This window comes from Dipodomys merriami, unplaced genomic scaffold (genome assembly GCF_024711535.1).
Source record: "Dipodomys merriami isolate MVZ:Mamm:240054 unplaced genomic scaffold, mDipMer1.0.p SCAF_72, whole genome shotgun sequence".
Classification (NCBI taxonomy): domain Eukaryota; kingdom Metazoa; phylum Chordata; class Mammalia; order Rodentia; family Heteromyidae; genus Dipodomys; species Dipodomys merriami.
The window spans coordinates 405,568-427,607 of NW_027206313.1; the positions used below are offsets into that span (position 1 = coordinate 405,568).

The following is a 22,040-nucleotide window of genomic DNA, read 5'->3' on the forward strand; positions in this document are numbered from 1 at the left end:
AAGAAGAAAAAAGAAGGAAGGAAGGAGAAAAGGAAAAAAGGAAGGAGGGAAGGAAGGAAGAAAGGAAAAAGAAAAAAGGAAAAGAAAAACAGTGCTAATCCATACAACACAAAGTCACATTAAGTCTGGGGCTACTCTCCCTAATTTTCAATAAACTGAAGTCAATTCAATTTGTTTTAAATCTCAGTTATAAGTAGAGGAAGGAGAAAACAGAACGGCAGGAAAAGAAACACCTCAACTTGGTTAGATCCTGCTTTTTAACACAAGATTGATTGATGGCCACACAGGATGCTTCCAGAACCTTAAAAGGCCAAAAATAAGAAAAGAACTCTGCCCCCCATATTCACATTTATTTTAAAAAGGAGAGTATAACCTAGTACATGGCTGTACCGCATATATAAATGTTGAAATCATACTGTTTTCCATGTAGCTTTAGTTCTCAGATTATTAGCACAATGGAAGTTTGATCAGAACTACATGTTTGCTGGATAGCTTTTGCTGACTCAATAGTTTCCTAAACTGAATACTATGTGTTACTATGTGTTACTCAAACAAAATAGAAAGATACTGTCTCAGATTTGTAATCCTAGCTACTCAGGAGGCTGACATCTGAGGTTTGCCATTCAAAGCCAGCCCAGGCAGGAAAGTCCACAAGACTCTTATCCCCAATTCACCACCAGAAGTGATACTGTGGTTCAAGTGGTAGAGCACTAGCCTTGAGCAAAAGAGTTCAGGGACAGCACTCAGGCTCAGAGTTCAAGCCCCACAACTGACCAAAAAAAAGAAAAAAAAAGATATTGTCTATTGTTCCTACCTCCAAGTATTTATATTCTAAGAGGGAAGGAATCCAAATAGCAAATGTACAGGTAACAATTCAGTACAAACTATGCAGAACATCAGATAATTGTATTTTATTTCATTTCTACTTTTAATTTTGTCAGCCATGGGTCTTGAACTCTGGGCTTGGGCACCGTCCCTCAGCTCTTCAGTTCAAGGTTAGCAGTATACTACTTGAGCCACAGCACCACTTCCAGTTTTCTGGTGGTTATTTGGAGATAAGAGTCTCATGGACTTTCCTGCCTGGGCTGGCTTTGAACTGTGATCCTCTTGAGTAACTAGGGTTACAGGTGTGAGCCACCGAAGCCTGGTGTTCCATAGCTTTTGAACTGAGCAAGTCCAATAACTTTAGTTTCTCAAAATCAAGTCTTTGTCATGTCTGACTCTTCCAAGGCTCCATACATTTTTAAGAATTCATCAGACAACTCTAAGGACAGGGTTCCAAGTGAATGCCTAGGACTTTCCATCATGGCACAACAGGCTCCTCAACTGAGCTTCCTTCCTGACTCCTGTCCTGCAGACAGGGCCGACAGGACTCACATCTTCATAAGCCCTGTCCTTGGAATTGGGATTATCACATGAGAAGGAGGAACAAAATAAATTCCTTACTTCCTGAATTAACTGGAGGAAAGCAAACATAATTTTGTCAACTGAAAGCCAAGGATGCAGGCACATCTACTAAGAGGAAGCCTCAACGACTAGAACAAGTTCAAGTCACTTAGTGAAAATTTTATAAAAACTCTGTGTGTGCACAGACAGTCCCACTTGAGAGAGAATCAGCATGTGAACTGAGATGAAATCAAGGAATAGTCTCTTCTTTGCCTTAACAAAAATTTTCAAGATATATTCCATCATTCCATCAATATAAGCAGAAGTGGGCCAAAGGAAGGCTTTCGCTATTCATAGCAGAAAGGGAGCTTCATCTGGACTGCTGGATTCCTAGTGGACCATTGTCTTATTGGCTCCTGGCTCCTTGATGACTTCATGTGAGCAAACATCTAGATATTTTAAGAAGGATTTTAAGACTAATTGGTGGTATTTGGTCACACTTACATTATTTCCAGTAACATGCGACCCATGGTCGGGGGAAAGGGAAGCTGAGTCATACTGGACTTGCCCAAGCACTGCAATTGGCTTAATGACATCAGTAGGGAAGCAAAAAGGACAGCGATGGGAAGCAAAAAGGACAGCCATGGGAAGCAAAAAGGACAGCCATGGGAAGCAAAAAGGACAGTCATAGGAAGCAAAAAGGACAGTCATGGGAAGCAAAGAGGACAGTCATGGGAAGCAAAAAGGACAGTCATAGGAAGCAAAAAGGACAGTCATGGGAAGCAAAAAGGACAGCCATGGGAAGCAAAGAGGACAGTGATGGGAAGCAAAGAGGACAGTCATGGGAAGCAAAGAGGACAGCCATGGGAAGCAAAGAGGACAGCGATGGGAAGCAAAGAGGACAGCGATGGGAAGCAAAGAGGACAGTCATGGGAAGCAAAGAGGACAGCGATGGGAAGCAAAAAGGACAGCCATGGGAAGCAAATGGACAGCCATAGGAAGCAAAGAGGACAGTCATGGGGAGCAAAGAGGACAGCCATGGGAAGCAAAAAGGACAGCCATGGGAAGCAAATGGACAGCCATAGGAAGCAAAGAGGACAGTCATGGGAAGCAAAGAGGCCAGTCATGGGAAGCAAAGAGGACAGCCATGGGAAGCCACTCCACAGATTTTCATTGGTGATTTAAGTCTGTACACTCCTAGTTACCAGTGCTAATCTTGGCTCCATCATACACTTTGAGATCATTCCTTTCTGTCTGCTTGACTCTTCCTTAGCAGGTAACCTGGGCTTGTACTCACTCTTGAACTCTCTGTGATACGTGCACTTAAGAAATGAAAAGTGGAATATGTTAGGGCCACTCTCATGTGAAACATCTTGAAAAATGCAATCCAACATGGGGAAAAGTGAAGTATTTTTCAGCTGGTAAAAATGATTGCAGAAAGCTGGCCAAAAGGAATTGCTTTGGCTGTAGTTCTTTAATGCTAGGTTTCTTAGTTTGGTTAGTTAAATTTGGAAGCTACCTGGAAATTTCCCACATTATTATTTCCAGAAGGCCAATTGATGAACCTTTCTTTTGTTGTTTGTCATGGGGCCTGAACTCTGGGCCTGGACGCTATCCCTCAGCTCTTCATCTCAAGGCTGATGCTCTACCACTTGAGCCACAGCACCACTTCTAGCTTTTTCTGCTTATGTGGAGCTGAGGAATTGACCCTTCCCGGCCCCACTGAGACAACTCTTAATATCAATGCAAATCCTATGGAAGGAAAGTCAGAGAACTTTCTATGCAGGATAGTCAACAATACATTTAACAGGGGAAGAGGATTGATGCTGTGCACTGCTATCTTACAACCTTTGGTCAAGCAGGACTGGGAAGTTTCAACAGACTTAGTTAACCAGAGATAAAACAAGCAGCAAAATACCATGCCCACAGAACCAAAGAGTTAGGACTGAACTGGGAGTGACCAGGGGCTGCACACCTAACACCCCAGATCAGACAGGGGTGATTTGTGGGGGGCAGGGTCCGCCCTATACTGGGGGCCTGGGGGGAGCACTTGGAGGCCCTGGGTGAGGCCGGGTGTGGGGGGATGGGGGGAGAGGAAGGGAGCACTTGGAGGCCCCGGGTGGGGGGGAGGGGGGAGCACTTGGAGGCCCCGGGTGGGGGGGAGGGGGAGCACTTGGAGGCCCCGGGTGGGGGGAGGGGGAGCACTTGGAGGCCCCCGGGGAGGGGGGAGGGGGAGCACTTGGAGGCCCCCGGGGAGGGGGGAGCACTTGGAGGCCCCGGGTGGGGGGGGAGGGGGAGCACTTGGAGGCCCTGGGGGAGGGGGGAGCACTTGGAGGCCCTGGATCGGGGGAGCACTTGGAGGCCCCGGGTGGGGGGGAGGGGGAGCACTTGGAGGCCCTGGATCGGGGGAGCACTTGGAGGCCCCGGGTGGGGGGGAGGGGGAGCACTTGGAGGCCCCGGGTCGGGGGGGATGGGGAGCACTTGGAGGCCCCGGGTCGGGGGGGAGCACTTGGAGGCCCCTGGCGAGGCGGAGCGGGACGGGGCACATGTGGAACTCATTACTGGGCGAGGCCGACGCAGCCGCCGCTCCAGACCGCTGGTGGAGGCCTCACTCTCAGGAAGTGGCTGTAATTACGGCTCCAGTGGAGAGCCGTCTGCGAGCCGCTGAAAGATCCGAGGGGGGGGCGGGGGGCGGGGAGGGGGGCAGGGAATGGGAAGGGGGGAGAGGGGGGGTGGGGGGCTTATCTGCTCTCTGACAAGGGAGACACCAGAAAATGAAGCGCCGCAGGAGGCTGGGGAGAGCCGGGCCGCGCGAGGCGGGGGGACGGGGAGGGCTCTACCCCCTCCCACTGCCCCCCCTCCCTCTCTCTCCTCCCCCCCACGTCTTGACTCTTTTTTACAGCTTTTCCATCCCGGCTGCTTCCTGCCCGGCGGAGGCCGCGGAGCAGGGGCGGCGCGGACATCTGGTCCCGCTTACGCCGCGGCCCCGTGACATCGGCATATAGGCCGGCCGCGCCCGCCCCCCGCCAGACGCCCGGGACGCCCAGCACCGCACAGCCCCGCACCGCACAGCCCAGGATGCACAGCACCGCACAGCCCGGGACGCACAGCCCCGCACAGCACCGCACAGCCCGGGACGCACAGCCCCGCACAGCACCGCACAGCCCGGGACGCACAGCCCCGCACAGCACCGCACAGCCCGGGACGCACAGCCCAGGACGCACAGCCCAGGACGCACTGCCCAGGACGCACTGCCCCGCACCGCACAAGCCGCACAGCCCCGTGCCGCCCAGGACGCACAGCACCGCACGGGACACCCCGCCCCACCTGGACCCCGGACGGAGGCCTCCGCAGATCCTGCCCCGTCGCCCCAGTGTTCAGACTACCTGTTCAGGACAATGCCGTTGTACAGTAGTCTGCACATTGGTTAGACTGGGCACGGACAGCCGCGCAGGACCCCGGGACAGGACAGGATGCTGGGGCCAGGACAGGACCCCGGGCCAGGACAGGATGCTGGGGCCAGGACAGGACCCCAGGACAGGACCCTGGGCCAGGACAGCACAGAATCCCAGGACAGGACCCCAGGACAGGACCCTAGGCCAGGACAGGATGGGACCCTGGGCCAGGACAGGACCCCGGGCCAGAACAGGATGCTGGGGCCAGGACAGGACCCCAGGACAGGACCCTGGGCCAGGACAGCACAGAATCCCAGGACAGGACCCCAGGACAGGACCCTGGGCCAGGACAGGATGGGACCCTGGGCCAGGACAGGACCCCGGGCCAGGACAGAACCCTGGGCCAGGACAGCCCAGAATCCCAGGACAGGACCCCTGGACAGGCCAGGACAGGACCCCAGGACAGGACCCTGGGCCAGGACAGGATGGGACCCTGGGCCAGGACAGGACCCCAGGACAGGACAGGACCCCGGGTCAGGACGGGCCAGGACAGGACGGGACCCCGGGACAGGACAGGACGGGACCCCGGGCCAGGACCCCGGGACAGGACCCCGGGCCAGGACAGGACGGGACCCCGGGCGGAGCAGGCGCCGGCCACCCGGCCCAGCCCCTCGCCCTGTTTTCTCCGCAGGTCTCCGGCGTACGGCCACGCCCGCCCTGCGCCCGACGGAGAACCGGTGAGAGCAGCGCGTGCTGCGGACCACTGTGCAGGCGCCCGCGGAGCCGCCTTCCCGCACCTTCGCTCATGCGCCCCGGGCCCCGGGCCCCGGCCGGGCCGTCCACCAACCGGGCAGCGGGGGCCTGCCTGCGTCCCGCGCCCACCCTCAGCCAGGTGTTCTCTCACCGCAGGGGAGGACGGAGGAGGGAGGACGGAGATGGAGGATGGGGAGGGAGGACGGGGAGAGGGAGGATGGGGGAGAGGGAGGACGGGGAGAGGGAGGATGGGGGAGAGGGAGGACGGGGAGAGGGAGGACGGAGATGGAAGATGGGGAGGGAGGCCGGGGAGAGGGCGGATGGGGGAGAGGGAGGATGGGGAGAGGGAGGATGGGGGAGAGGGAGGATGGGGAGAGGGAGGATGGAGGAAGGAGGACGGGGGTGGGAGAGAGGGAGGACGGGGGAGGGAGGATGGGGGGAGAGGGAGGATGGGGGAGAGGGAGGACGGGGAGAGGGAGGATGAAGGAAGGAGGATGGGGAGGGAGGACAGGGGGAGGGAGGACGAGGAGAGGGAGGATGATGGGGGAGAGAGGACAGGGCAGGGAGGATGGGGGAGAGGGAGGACAGCAGGGAGAGAGAGGAGGGGGGAGGGCAGCTGGGGAGAGGGAGGAGGGAGGACAGAGGATGGGGGAGAGGGAGGACGGAGGAGGGGAGGATAGAGGAGGGGAGGACGGGGAGAGGGAGGACAGGGGAAGGGGAGGACGGGGAGGGAGGACGGAGGAGGGGAAGGGGAGCCAGCCCTGAAGCCAGGACACCCGCATGGCGCCCGTAATGCCCAGGTCTGGGCCGCAAGGCCATGGCACGGAGCTCGGAGGTGGGTCGCCGGCGCCTCTGTTCTGAGCCGGGCCTTCCCGGCAGCCCAGGTCGCTCAAGGCCTCCCTGCCAGACACTTGGTCACACGTGGCCTCCCTGACCCCCTTACCTCTCCTTGCTGTGTGTTTTACCTAAAACCACCCCGTTAAAACGCAAACAGCAAGGAGAAATTAAGTCATTTTAACCTAAACAATAAAGCAAATTCATCCTTGTATTTTCTGAGTTTCATTCTGATGTTTAATAGAACAATTCAGATTTTTTAAAGAAATCTATAGTTTCTTTTACATAAAAAAAACCTTAAATCCTACTAATTTACAGCCACTTATTTTTTTAAGAAATGTAGTTTTACTCACTGATACTCTTACTAAAGACCATGAATAGTTATCAAGTATTTGGCAATGTGTAAGATTTCTCAAAATCTGTGATTTTTTTTGTACTTGAAATGACTGAAATCTATAACTTTCTTTCATTTGATGCATATTTAATTTGCTTTCTTCATATTAAATGTCGTTTCTGTTTAAAAGGAACTCATCCTTTCTGTCTTGTACCTATTTTCTCTCCAAGGGATGAGTTTTTAGTCTGCAGATGAACAGCACATAAAAGTGTCCTTGGCATGATTCCAGGAGTAGAAATACAAAAAAATACCGTGTAAAGAGGTAACCAAGAATTCACTGTAATGTGTTCCACGGAGATCTAAAAACCCATCTATGAAGCAACACACAGACAGGAAGTATTCTTAATTTTAAGTTACAGGAGCTAAATTAATGATCAGAGTTAAAGGATTTATGAGCCTCTCACTGGGTGGGTGCACTCTGGGGTGTATGTCCATGGTTACACGTGGCGTTGTAAAAATACAGTGTCTCCATTCTGGGGTAACTAGAACAATGCTTAATTTTATTTTATTTATCGCCTTACTTGATAAGGGGACGTACAAATATTTTAGGAACCATGGAATCAATTCCAGAAGAAAGTATCCAACAGTGAACATCTTCAACTAAAATTGCCTCTGGATGTAATGGTACACGTAAGTATTAAAATTGAAACACTGTATGGGGTCAGAAAGAGAGAGCTGTTTGCTGTATGTCTCCAAATTGCACTTCATGGAGATTCCATAGTTAGTTTTCTCCGGGATGAGGAATAAATTAGATTAGGCACTGGGTTAAAAGCATGTCTGCAGCCATCTAAGAGAAAGGAAACTCAGAGCCTTCGCTTTCAAAACCAACACTCTGGAACTGGAGACACTGAACACAAAACAGCCCATTTATATTTTCAAACCTATTTTTTCTAACCCATAGATCTCAAAATCAAAGGAAGTTTATTTATTATGGGACAGAGTTTCACACTGATAGCTTTCCTACAATTAGTCAATAGTTTTACAATTATCTTTCCTGAGCTTTTGGCCCAGATCATGTCTATGCTTTTCAAAGAACAAAATATACTATCTACCCACCCACCCCCCTTTCCTCTAGCCTACAGACCACCCAAGTATTTCGCTTTGTGGGAAAGTGTTTAGGCATAAAAATCCTAATGAAAAAAAAAAAAAATCTCTCTCCCTCTGGGTTTTTTTTTCTTTTGTGGAATCCTTAAAAGTTGTTGTAAGACCTAAAAAGAAAGTACTTGGTAAAGTTTAAGAAGTCCCTCGTCCACAAATGTCCATCCCCGGAGAAGTCAAAACTCTATTACCTAGAAGGGATTTGCTCTTTTAAAAAACCAACCCATTGTACACTTATCTAAGCTCAACCAACCCATTAATGTCCAAATAATAACCATGGGGCTATCTATAACCGAGAAATCCCAGCTTAAAATAACTAGGTCAGGCTTTAACCGGACACGGGAAATTCCTAAGACTGAAACTTTCTTCCTTTAAATCCTTTTTGCTTTCTTGTCCTGAAAGTTATATAGATATAAATAACCCCTTTTCCGATGCTTCTTATTAACAGGTTTTTAATAAACTGGGTTAATGAAGTAAGTGAAGGGAAACTATTCAATCTTCATTTTGAATTTTCTACTTATTGTCATACTCAGTTTTTTGGAGTTGGTTTAGTTCAATTTACAAGAGATTTAGAGGATAATTCTTTTTTTGCATTTAATTTTGAAGGAATAAAAGATAAAAAGGAAATAAGGTATATGAATATTAAAACTACATAGTATTACAGAAATGTAATAGCTCTTTCTTATGTACTTTGACTCAGGTTTTAAATGATAAAAAATAGTATTCACCCTGTAGTTTTAGAGATAAGAAAACAAATCTTATTTTTTTCTTAGTCTCTTGTTATTTCTTAACAAGAATAGAGGCAGATTCGACATAATTATGAAATGATATTTAATGCAATTGTATTTTAATAAGGAGTATAAATTGTCAAAATTTTAAGAGGAGAACAAGCTTCCTCGCACCCCCCATTTTTCAGCAAGACGTTTTCCCCCACTTAAAAACACTTAGGATTTTTCAGGCTCAAAAGTTTTGGATACCTTGGTTTAATTAAACTGTTTTATATTAAAGGACAGTAGATGAACTCACAAATATTTATTTTTATTTTTTTCAGGTTGCATGCATCATTCCTTTAAATGAACAGAGTAAACTGGATTAAATTATTTATGGGGGAGAGGGGAAACTATATAAAATTACAGTAGTTTTTAATTTCTACCAGTGTCTCCATGTGAGTCATTCCAAAATATTTTCTGTTGAACTGAGTGTAGTACCAACAATGTAGTATTTTTAGGTATTGTGTTTTACACCCTCTATCTTTGTCATTATTTAATTAGTAGCCAAGTTTATTGAAGGTTTTGAAGTGATGTCCAGAAACAGATGATTTATTATCTTGAAATTAAATAAACCCAGAAAATGGCACGGATCAATTCTTTGTTTAAATTTTTTTACCCAGTAATTGCATAAGACTTTGAATGTGTAGAGCAAAGCTATTTTCTCAGTCTCTAAAACTTATTATTCTCATCATGAAGTTTTTATTTGCTATTTTTCCTCAAATTTCACAATTAAAGGTAAATAACAAAGGACTTGTTTTCTTTGAAGTTCTTTGAAAATGCTCCTATTTTTCATAGTATACTACTGTGTGGATAATATTGTGTATTTGATAGCTTTTAAAGAAATTCCACTTATTTGATTGAATTTTAATTATAAATACTGTGGATTTTAAAGGGGGGATGGAAACTGTTAAATTCCTCTATAGTGTGAGCTGCTCATTAATATTAAAAGAACCGCAAGTTTTCTGATCTCGCCAGAGTTATATTTCATATCTGTATATTCTCTCCCATGTAATATTGGGATGTGATGTGAACTTTCCTTCCCTGTGTGTAGAAGGCTACTTTGTAGTAACTATAATTTCACTAACAGTGTCCAAAAAGATGGCCTGCCCAGCACTGTGGATACCAGCTTCTTAGTCTCTACCTTAGATTTATGGCATGCCCTCTAGTTAATTAAGAGAGACATAAGCTCAAAAGTACCTTTTATTTGATTCTCATACATATCCAAACTTAGAAATGTTTCGTTTAAAAAGAAAGTGAGAAATTTAAGTAAATTCCTGTTGCACAAAATTGCATTGGCTAAAATAAATAAATACACTCTCTTGCAAAAATCCCATGATCAAAGCATCAAATACCAGAGTCCACTGATGGGGTTACCAAATACAGTAAACTCATTAATTACTTAGAAAACGTCTGCTGTTAACATGTAAACAATGTTCCCTTCCCCCATGGGCCAGGCTGAGGTATTTAGTTACTACAAGAAACACAAATAAATATAGTCTTTATCTTGCACTTCAGTATTAAAATATGCATAGTTTTTGTGAAGAAAGCAATCTGGTTTAATTAGTCTGAACTCTGTATGTGGGCTAGTAATAATAGGAACTGGGTTTAAAAATAAACCTTGTGTTTAAACTCTTTTTCCTTTAAAAATCTTAATGTGAGTATTCTGTTGTGTCCGTTTTCCATGTTAGCACATTTGGAACAAAAGTCCAAAGTCTGACTTGTTTTTAGGTCTATAATGTTTTAATGTTTAAATCTGTTGTGTGTTTCTCTCCCTTTCCTCTTCCCCTCCCAAATCACCAAATCTGGAAAGCAGGCTGACTGCGTCTGTCCCTGAGCAGAAAGCAGGCTGACTGCATGGGCCCCTGGGCAGAGGACGCGAGGCGGACGCAGGGCCTGGCTGGACAGAGTTGTCATGTGTCTGCCTGTCTACACTTGCTGTGCAGACCATCCGCTCACCTGTACAGCAGGCACAGACAGGCAGTCACACGACAGCCCGGCCTGAGCGACAACCAGCCACTGAGAGGAGGCTGCCCTCACTCCACACCACGCGCTGCGACCCAGGAGAGGGGCTGGGGGCCTGGTGGTTCCAACTGTTGCTGATTCATACTTAATTCGCTGTATCGTTATTTTATTTTGATTCAGATTATTACACCCCACCCAAAGTAAAGTGAGTGATGCCTATGAAATACAATAAAACCCACTTCTCAAAATGTTCCTGTGCTTTCTATACTTGTTTTCCTAATAACTGTTGTCAGAAAATCCCTACCCTTGCTGATTATTGTATACCTCTTTGTCGCATTCCATAATCAATATAGAAAAATCAATAATACAAAATATAACTTCAGTCTGATGTTTGACAAGGAATAAATTGTTCTAACACGTTTAACCTGTAAACTAAGAAGTTTTCTCCACTGTGACTTTTTCAGTGGAGAAGGGACATGAAAAGAATAAGGAGAAAATAATATTCCAGATGGCCAAATATTTTGAGTTGAGGAACTCTTAAGGGTCTGGTTGAGGTAAAAACACAGTTAAAATGGTTCCCAAATAATTTTCAATAATAGTTTTCTTCCTTTTCATGAGTGGAATGTGGAAATTGAAACTTTAGTATTTTCAAGTGTCATGACATGAATAGATTGGAATCTATGTCAATGTTCGGTTAAGATGAGGTTTACATTAACAGTTGTCAGAGTAGAATTTATGGAGTCAGTTCTTGTTTACTCCATTCACATCAGCATTCATGCTCATAAGAGGTGCAAGGATTTCCGTGTTTTCAAAAGCATAAGCAAAGTAGCCACCAGCTGAGCATGGCATGTGTGCCCTGTTTCTCGAGGAAATACCAGAACTTCAGTTTCTACACTGTTAACGGAGGCGAAACAATCAGGGACACTTTTGTATATTGGCTATTTCAACTTCTAAAGGTAAAAAGTAGGAAGATGGGTAAATTTAGAACTTTATCAGCTTTGCTTTGGTTCATAATTTTTTTAATTTTCAGCACTTAAAATTCTTATTTTTCTTAGCTTTTAATCAAGTTTTAAAAATGTAATCCATGGCCTCATTAATTTTTCAATTGATAACTCGGTATTTTCATCTATGTGTCTTGAAAAGTATATGTCTTGAAGTGAAAGCAAACTATTTTCTTTTCTGATAATTCACTCTTAAAATGACTTCACCAAGGCGAAGAGTCCAATAAGGTTCCAAATTCCTGACTTTTTTTAGTATTTAAGCCAAACCTAACAGCAGTATGTTTTCTTGAAGATAAAAACAACAAACACCACCAACAAAAACTGAATGATGGGCAAATTTATGACATGAAAATATGATTAAGGTTAAAGGCCTCACACTTAAATAAATGTGTGGACTAAAAGCTATTTCAGCTTCTGTAAGAGTTATTGTGCTCTGCAGGGTTTTTTTGTTTTGTTTTGTTTTTTTTTTACCTTCAAGTCCCATGAATAGCAAAGTCTCAAACAACACTTCACAAAGTGCAAAATATAAGCAGGAAGACAACGTACAAATGTCTCATGGAATCTTTGCAGTCCTGCCCAATTTTAAATGCCTGATAGGTCCTGCAGCTAGCTAACCCTGCCTTCAAGAGCTCAATGTGGACTCCTTCTGCATGGGGGGGGGGGGCCGCTGGAATAATATGTAAGCATCCAGCACAGCATTAAGGAGCCTGCTGTTGTACACCCAAACAACAGAGAAAGCTCAGGGGTCAGGAGAGTTACCTCAAAGTGAAGCCCTCCAAGATAAGATTTAAAGTATTCTTTTCACATAAAACATGAGGTTAACATTGTGTAAAAACAATTTTTACTCAGCTCTCAAAAAATCTTGCAAGAATGTTTGACCTGTTAAAACACGTGAAACCTTTCACATGACCAATTCATCGTATGAACCACATTTAAAATTGTGTTCTTGGGGAAAGGCACTATAAAGGGAAACTTGAATGGGACCAACAGTGCATACTGGAGAATGGGTTTGGATCTAAAAGTATTTTTAGTAACTTTAAACAGCACTGCCCATCACAGTATATTAAAGATCACTTTTTTCAAGATTGTACATTTTTGGATAAGGCCAGAAAGTGGAAATGCTTGCCTACACTGAACAGCATATAATGGAAGATCCTTTGTGTGTGCACAGATACACACGCAACTGTCAAATGAAGAGTCTCCGTGATACAGACGGACTTACATTCGGCCTTTACCTTTCCTTTTGGCAGCCCAACATTCCCTCAAGGAGGGTCTGGGCTGGCTAGCTCTGTCAGAAACAGGCTCAGTCTTGAAAGCATACATAAAATGAAAAGGGCACTCACTAGAGATTTCTGGAAGCCAAAGACTCATAACTTTCCCTATCAAGGGAGAGAGCTGTCATTTTGTTTCCTATTACCAAAGATACATTGGTCATCAGTTACAATTACACAATAAAAACAGTACTAAATAAATATCCCTATAAGGAAATTATATAATCTCCTTATCAAGCTATCCAAACATTTCGACTTACAAAAATGAGGCCTGTAATTTTTTTCCGGAGTCCAAGGAATGCTCTTATTTTGATTCAGATTTTGGATGTTCTTCAACAGTGTAAGGTTAGTGTATTTCCTTTGGAACTGTTTCTGTTACATTATTCTACCTTCCTAGGAATATGCCATTATGATTTTAATCTGAATACTGGGCTACATAAATAGAACACTGACAAACTATTTTGGGGGGGGGGTATATAACCCGGCTTCAGATATTTTAACTATTAAAATGTACATATTTATGCATTTTTAATCATTGATATTAAGAAAAAGCCTCTTTCTCCTTCCATCAGAATAACCTAGTCATGTAAAATTTACACTTAAGAAATATTTTAAAGAAAGGTCAGTACCTTCCCAAATTGTGACATTAATATATTAATGTAAAATTATTGGGACTGAAAATCCCTTTGCAATTACAGTTTCTATTTTATGCTCAATAACTTGCTTTGTTCTAAACTACCAATAATTGTAAGATACATACTTTTGTGTGAAAATAACCATTGAGATTTTTATTTATTTATTTATTTTTGCTTAAATAATCTTCAGTCCAGGAAACTACATTTAGTCAGAGGAGGGGAAATGTCATTCATCCTCAGTGATGAAAGCTAGTGACAGCAATCCACCTGTGGTGGCGATTTCACCCTGTAACTCGAGTACTTGATATGCTGTGACATGGTGAATCGTTGCATGGTCTTCTGACATTCCTTCTGACTAGGTCAATCAGACCTTTACTAGGCGGTATTTAACGAGTGCTCCTCTCACTGGGAGAAGAATGTAAACTGCCTCACAGCTCATGCTTCTGTAAAAACCTCAATCTGATCACCTGACTGCCCAGTTTAGGAACTTTAAGAAGTCTTTACCACTCTTGACAAGTCAAATCCCTCCAACCTTAGCGTCCCTTCTCTCTGCTCTAGTCACCCTGGGCTTAATCCTGTTCCTTAAACTCACCAGACAAGCATATGAATGCAAACAAGCACACTGGGTCTGACAAGCACATTCACACAAACCTTCTCCGACCCTCCACACCCTGGCACCCACCCCACCCAGACAAGCTGCATGTCCAGCACACTGCTGGCTTTACTTCCTTGTTGCCTCTGACAGGTTTTGCTACTGATTTGTGTGCTTTTCGTTTCTTCTGCTGGGAATATCCTCCACATGGATTGTCTGTGAACCATTCTATCTTTGGTGCCTAAGATAGTGCCAGCAATCTAAAGGAGCTCGGAAAACGCTCGTTAGAAAATGTTCTGCTGATGAAGAATATAGCACTGACACTTAGCGACTGGCTAAGTCCTTTATTTTCCTTCAATCTCAAAACTGGAGAATGTAAACCAAGTATTGTTGGGAATCGTCAATGAACGTTAACCGTTACGATGGTGCTCATCCTAGGGATCAAGGTGAGACAGATCGTTGGCCTTGCAGGTTTAAGCAGGTTAGGCGATTTACAGGAAAAGGCTCTTTTACACCCAGCGCTAACTCGAGAGCTTATTACATGAAAACAACTTGCTGTTTGGTTTGGTTGAACATATTCACTAGTTTGGGTGAACCTGCAGGAAAAGCTAGACCAGATGTTAACAGATGAGCATATTTTTAGTATATAAAAGTAGATTATATGTGCATATGTATATGTAGGTGTAAATATGTACATAAAACATGCATACATATGTTTACAGATATACATACATGTATATAGATATGTATAGGCATATAATCTTACACCTACACGTAAAATTAGAACGAGTGGAACTCTGGCTTTGAGATATTCTGCTCTCATAGCACCGAGCGAGGCCCAAGGACAGAGCTGGGCCAAAAAGGGCCAGAGCTGTCAGATACATCATGTCACAAGTGCGTACGGCTAGGTGGCGTGCCACAATGTCCTAACTGAGCCTGTGTGAGTCCATCTATTTCTTCTCTAAATCTTCAGGAAAGGCCAGGAATGCAAATCAGGCTCGCTGTGATTTTGGCTGAGATCACAACCGCCGTCATCTCCAGGCCGCGTGTCCACGCCCCGTCCCGCCCCTCGCCCCCCAGGCCTGGAGACGGCACGCTGGCCGTGGGGCCGGAGGGGGTGAACCGGAAGCTGCCGCGCAGCCCGGCCGGCGTGCGCGTGCGCGTGCGCGTGCGCGGGGGAGTCTGGGGCCGGGGCCACCCGTTAGCGTGAGTGCACAGGGCCGTAGGCAGACGCTTCCGGTGACCTCTGCGAACTGCCTGACTCTGCGCGGACGGAGGATGGCGCGTCTCCCTTCACACCGCAGACAGCACCTGCTCAGGAGTAAAGCGGGGAAGTGACACAGCCCGGCAGACAGCTCGGCCGAGTCCGCTCCACTCTCTGTGCTCTAGAGGCGCCGGTGCGATCTCTGGGAGCCGTTCTGGGCTCCGGGATCGACCCCGGACGCTGCACCGGGAGCAATGCTCTCCCGCGGAGCTGCGTGCGCAGCCTGAGGCCTTAGCATAGCTTGGGACATAGGTGGCCGCGAATTGTGAACGGCACCGAATAATACATTGGAGAGTACCCATTCCCCAACTCCAGTCTACACACGCTTCATGCTTAGATGGCGGAAACATTAGAAACCTGTGGAGGGTCCCACGCTAACTCACAGCTGCAGGCCGTTCTGCAGCGTTGTCATACGAGGGCCTATGACAGCCTGGGCAGATGCCTCTGGTTCTGGGTTAACACGGGGCGGAGCAGGGTGATACAGGCCTAGAACCCAGCTGCCTGGAGGCAGAGGAAGGTCGCAGGTCAAGGCCGGATGGGCCAAAGCATGAGCCTATCTGAAAAGCAAGCTAAAGGCAAAAGGAGCGGCAGCGCGTTGCTTACGAGGCAGCTCATCCGCCGAGCAAGCCCAGGCCTTGGGCTCAGTCTCAAATTCCGAAATACATAAATACATAAAAAGAACCCACGGGCGGGTTCCCCTCGCTGAAGAGGCGGGTCTGAGCCCCTGGCGGTGCCTACCGTGCCAGCTCTCTGAGGAGCCCGGCCTCCCACACACCCTGCTTCCCAACGTGCAATGGTGACCGTCCGGAAGGCGCTGGGCCGGAGAACCACACCGCCCCGCAGGGAGGGACGGAGAACCACACCGCCCCGCAGGGAGGGACGGAGAACCACACCGCCCCGCAGGGAGGGACGGAGAACCACACCGCCCCGCAGGGAGGGACAGGGACCGAATAAAGGGCGCGGCGTGGCGTGGCGTGGTGCCTGCTGCGGGGCCAGAGAACCACACCGCCCCGCAGGGAGGGACGGAGAACCACACCGCCCCGCAGGGAGGGACAGGGACGGAATAAAGGGCGCGGCGTGGCGCGGCGTGGCGTGGCGTGGCGCGGCGTGGCGCCTGCGGCGGGGCGTTCCAGGGAGGCGCTGCGTCGCCGTCGCCGGAGCGCTGGGGCCTGCGCGCCACCCGCGCCGCCGCGCCCCGCTGCCCACCGCCGCGCCCCGCTGCCCACCGCCGCGCCCCGCTGCCCACCGCCGCGCCCCGCTGCCCACCGCCGCGCCCCGCTGCCCACCGCCGCGCCCCGCTGCCCACCGCCGCGCCCCGCTGCCCACCGCCGCGCCCCGCTGCCCACCGCGCCAGCCATCCGGCCCACAGGTCTTCCTTTTTCCACAGACGTCATCCTGGCAGCCACGTTGGGCTGGTGTTTTTGTGTTATCGCCGCCATCTTTCACTCAAGTGGACAGTCACTTCTGAAAGGTCTCCCCGCCGCTAGTCCCTCCTTTCCACCCGTCCTCCAGCCCTCTGAGAGGACACGGCCAGGGCACCGTGCTCCCTGTGCCATCCCCTCCCGGCTCCTGCGCGATGGCTCACCATCTTCACGGGCCCCGCGCAGAGGGGGGGGGGTGCACTCACCCCGTTTGGGAAAGCCGTGTCCAACAGAGGGCCGCGTCCGTGTGCTCTGCCCAGGGGGGGGGGCAGGCCTTGCTGGTCCCCGCGTCCATCCGTGTGCTCTGCCCGGGGGGGGTGGGCAGGCCTTGCTGGTCCCTGCGTCCATCCGTGTGCTCTGCCCCTGTCGGGGGGTGGGCAGGCCTTGCTGGTCCCCGCGTCCGTGTGCTCTGCCCCTGTGGGGTGGAGTGGGCAGGCCTTGCTGGTCCCCGCGTCCGTGTGCTCTGCCCCTGTGGGGAGGGGGTGGGCAGGCCTTGCTGGTCCCTGCGTCCATCCGTGTGCTCTGCCCCTGTGGGGAGGGGGTGGGCAGGCCTTGCTGGTCCCTGCGTCCATCCGTGTGCTCTGCCCCTGTGGGGAGGGGGTGGGCAGGCCTTGCTGGTCCCTGCGTCCATCCGTGTGCTCTGCCCCTGTCGGGGGGGGGGTGGGCAGGCCTTGCTGGTCCCTGCGTCCATCCGTGTGCTCTGCCCCTGTCGGGGGGGGGGGGTGGGCAGGCCTTGCTGGTCCCCGCGTCCGTGTGCTCTGCCCCTGTCGGGGGGGTGGGCAGGCCTTGCTGGTCCCTGCGTTCTGCTTCGGCGTGGCAGGGTGCTGGGCTCCCACAGCCGGGCACGTCACAGCTCCACTTCATCTTTACCTCGAGGAGAGCTGTGTCTTCCTCTATCGGTCACATGGAGTCCCATCAAGACAATACGGCACATTTGCCGATCCAACGAGAATGAAAAGCTGAAGGCTTGGAGGCTCCCCAGCGGCCGCGCCCCTGGCGCATGGCTCCCCAGAGGACCGAGTTCCCACTCTTCAGCAGACGCTCCACACTGCCTCTCCTCACGCCCAGGCCTACTTTCCATCAACCTTCTCGGGGCACCCTGTCTGTTCTTCTCCTCAACAGCTATTCATACAGCAAATGCCAAGCACCTTCCATTCACCAGCTGCCAGGTGTGGGTGCAGCAGACCTTTTCTGTTACCAGGCTTCTACAAAGTACATCTCTTCTTCTCAGCCTCAATGGAGAAACTCACAACCAAAGAACTAGGGCTAGGCTGGGCTTCAGCCCAGTGGCAGAGAGCCCAGGTTTGACCCCCCGGGCTTGGGAAAAAAAATTGCCTCCTATTTTCAGGGAGTTTTTTACATTGTCCTCTTTCTTTGTGCCAATCACTGATACAAAAATGAGCGCTTGTCCAGATGATTACATAAGAAATATCAGTTAAGTCAACCCAGCCAACACTGAGGCCACCATCACCAGCCTAAGTCTCTGAAAGTGGAAATTAGCACATGCTCAACAATATATTCCCTCACACGTCATCCAAGGTGACTCCAACAATTAAATGGGAACCATAGCTTATTTTCACAAAAGAAGTCCAAAATGTCCAGTTTTCAAGGCTGTACACAGAATCATCTTTAATCTGATCGACCTGAACTGTGACTCAAGGCCCTCATGAAATTTAAGCATCAGTTAAAAGTGGATGCTCTCAGGTGAGTGGAGTGGAAATTCATGAAGCCAGTCATCAGTCCGACCTCCACTCTTCTGAGACTTTCAAATGCTCGAATTCCTCACCTGCTCTTTTCCCTCCAGCCTCAATCCACAACGTCCCTCATTACTACCTGTTACATGCTGCACCCACAGAGAGCAGCAACCCGCGCCGCGCCCTCTCTTTTGCCAGGCCAGCAGGCTCGGGCACAGTCAACAGCTACAGCTCTGGCAAGAGGGGAAGGGAAGCAGAGTGGAGAATGACGCGCACAGCCGAGGAGCCAGGAGGCGGGAAGAGATGCTGTAGTAAGAGACAGAGCTCTTGTAGAAATGGCTTTCCAAGCGGTCGGGGAGTGTTTTGAAAGGAGTTGGTGGTAATGGTGGTATAGTGTTTACTTTTGTTTTCTCATTTGCAAAATAGCAAGACGAATCACACCTCTCCTAGGGTAGTAGTATGATTTAAAGAGCTCATTTAATATACACAAAACACTAGCCACTGCCATTATGATTCCTCAGTAAAATCGGGACAACTGAACAGCAAAGGTCATCTGTTTGCTGACCTTTCCATGGAAGAAGTGCTCCAGCACAGGCTTCCCATACGAGGACAGGTGCGCAAGCGGTCAGCGCAGCAGAGAGCTCACGCCAGGGTGCGCAAGCGGTCAGCGCAGCAGAGAGCTCGCTGCAAGCAGTCAGCGCAGCAGAGAGCTCACGCCAGGGTGCGCAAGCGGTCAGCGCAGCAGAGAGCTCACTGCAAGCAGTCAGCGCAGCAGAGAGCTCACTGCAAGCAGTCAGCGCAGCAGAGAGCTCACTGCAAGCGGTCAGCGCAGCAGAGAGCTCACTGCAAGCGGTCAGCGCAGCAGAGAGCTCACTGCAACCCGACTCACAGGACCAACCCCAATGTTGATCAAGGTCAGTTACAAAAAAAAAGGGAAAATAAGCTCTTAAGTAGTACATATGTTTTGACATTTCCAGAGAATTGAATTCCTTTACTGAAGATAAAGTTAATCATCACATTGTCTACATATAAAAGCATGTGGAAAATGGAAAGCATTGTAAGATACGAATGATCTCTTGCAAGAACTGAAAAATGCAACTTGCGGTGCTTCCAAAAACATATTACAGTAAGATAGAAAGGATTTTTAACTCTGACTTGCATGCCCTTTATAGCCAAATAAAATTGTGATAATCAACCCCTCTATAGTTTTGCCATCATAGAGTATTTTATATAATGTTTTCATGCTGAATTATAAACAGCATTTTACGTTGAATTAAAAACAGGTCAGACCTGAGCTGTTAAAATTTCTAAAACATACTCGCCCTCCATCTATGCCAACTAAAAGCTAGTTCTACATAACTTATAGCCTCTAAATGGTTCTGTAAGACTAATATAACTTTTTGGTGCACTTTTATATAAATGAATAATAAGTCACAGGACCAAAATGATTCCCATCTAATATAAAGCAGAGTACCATAATGATCATAATCTCTGCTTCTACAGAGATGTTAAATTCTCCAAAAAAGAGAAACCTTGTATCAACAATGACCAGGGGCCACTTGAAGGAGGACCTGCGAGGTCTTCAGAGAGCAAGCCTTCTCAGAGCCCTCCGTGTCCGGCAGATGGCACAGCAACAATGTCCACGGGCCTCGCTAACTGCACTGGTGTTAGTAATTTCTCTCTCAAGATGTCCTATTACCTTAGGCTTTTTAAACACACTACTTAATAAAAATTGCACTCACAGCACCTGCGACCGCATATTATCATAAAGGAGAAAAGTTTCCAACGACTGATCTCTAACTCAATTTCTTCAGAGAAGCAAAGTACAATTACACCAGAGAAGCAAGCAGGAAAAGGAATGTGAGGGCATATTGTCAACTTAACTATCTATTAAATAAATGTTCAAAGCTACCTCCCACTAATAGACAGAGGACGACTGCATTGTGAAAACTGTTTACCACAACAAGATCCGGTTCATGCAAGTTTAGAAACACATTACAAAGAAAACTGCATTACTCTGGGTCTTACCTCGTCATCTTTATACCAGGACAAGCTTTCTGCAGTGAGGACAAACCAGTATCCCTTGGAGCCTCCTTTCATGATGCCAATGTTGCTGATGGTCAGCCAGCCCTTACGAATGACCTGCAAGAGAGCAGACACCAGCAGAAGAGTTTAACACGAGCCAATGGAGCCTGCATCCTTGGACTCCTGAAGTCAAAACAAGATATAAATTGCAATAAGAACAGCCTGTTCTCCTAAAACTCAACTTCTATTGAGCTACTCAAGAGGACATCGCTGCTAAAACTGAAGATGACCAGGAAGAGGCCTTTTCCATTGGTGAATAAACTAAAAATCTCAGACTCTTCGCCTGGTGTAAGCAGAGTGACTGAAACAGACAGGAATGAAATGGGGCAGCCGAACAGACTTGTGCCAGGCCTATTTATGGCACTGCTGCCACAATTAAAACGCATTTCGTTGATTGGATGAACAACAGACATTCCATGCCCACTGCCTCTTCTCTCCTTCCAGCCTGCTGGTCCACTTGTCTGCCTGCTTTGAAGCTCATTAGGATCTACAGCAGAGAATGGCCAGAAAGGGAGAAAAGCAGAAACTCAAACCCACCAATTACCTCCTTGTTACCAGCCATGAAAAGACTGATAGAGGAGAAAAGCTGAAATCATGACCTAAAATTAAAAGTTTGAGGATTTTTAATGGCCGTGATTTAGCCAGCTACTTCTGTTGAGTGCCATACACAAAACATGCAGCATCTTCATGAAAATCTTTACATAGTATTGAAATTTTAAAACACATCTTGGTGCCAGTGTAATCCTAGCTATTCAGGAGGCCGAGATCTGAGGATCACGGTTCAAAGCCAGCTTAGGCTGAAAGTCACTGTGAGACTCTTATCTCCAATTTACCACCAGAAAACCAGAAGTGGTTGCTCAAAGTAGTAGACTGCTAGCCTTGAGCAAAATTTGAGCTCAGGGACAGCACCCAGGCCCTGCATTCAAGCCCCATGATCAACAATAAATAAATAAGTATATACATACATAAATACATAAATACATAAATAAGCAACAAAACTTAGGTTTCAAGTTTGATGGAAATTATTTATATGTAGCATTTAACAGAAAATCATTTGTTCCCTCACAGTGGTTGTAAAATGAAACTCTTCCACATGATGTAATAGTTTACTCTATCCTCTGTGCCAGCTAGTTTTGCTGTTATAGAACCAGAAATACAATTGTATCTGATATTGGCTGATGGTATTCCAAAGGTAAAACTCTGCCCTCTATCAGAATTATCATAAATTAGCAAAAAAACAAAAACCCACATTGAATGACTAGGTCTCAGTTCCTAAAATTGAAGAAAATGCTGTAATAATCAGATGTTGGTTTTCTAGTTAAAGGAGAAAGGCCTGGTTGAGGAGAAAATGATCTGTTGAGGAAGGTTCTTCTGGGTCCTCCTCCAAGAGTCTGCACACTTGTGGACCTGGCTGCAGACCTGGCTGACCTCAGTCCCTGACTCAGTCACTCTTTGCAGCTCTAGTGCAAGTACAGACACCCACGG

General features: G+C 47.7%; 1 protein-coding gene across 8 annotated transcripts in view; it reads right to left on the reverse strand.

Annotated features, from left to right (window-relative positions):
• The window catches only part of LOC138818219 (dynamin-3), a 414,072-nt gene that overhangs the window by 202,946 nt on the left and 189,086 nt on the right, over nt 1-22,040 (reverse strand). For 7 of the 8 annotated variants that reach the window (XR_011369011.1, XM_070009224.1, XM_070009221.1 and 4 more), the window contains one exon: nt 20,499-20,612. Coding sequence is in view for 7 of the 8 variants with exons in the window: in XM_070009224.1 (XP_069865325.1) it covers nt 20,499-20,612 (114 nt within the window). In the remaining variant the exon portion in view is untranslated. Of the gene's footprint in view, nt 1-14,486; nt 14,700-20,498; nt 20,613-22,040 lie in introns of those variants that run through there. The other variant, XM_070009228.1, reaches the window with a different exon arrangement.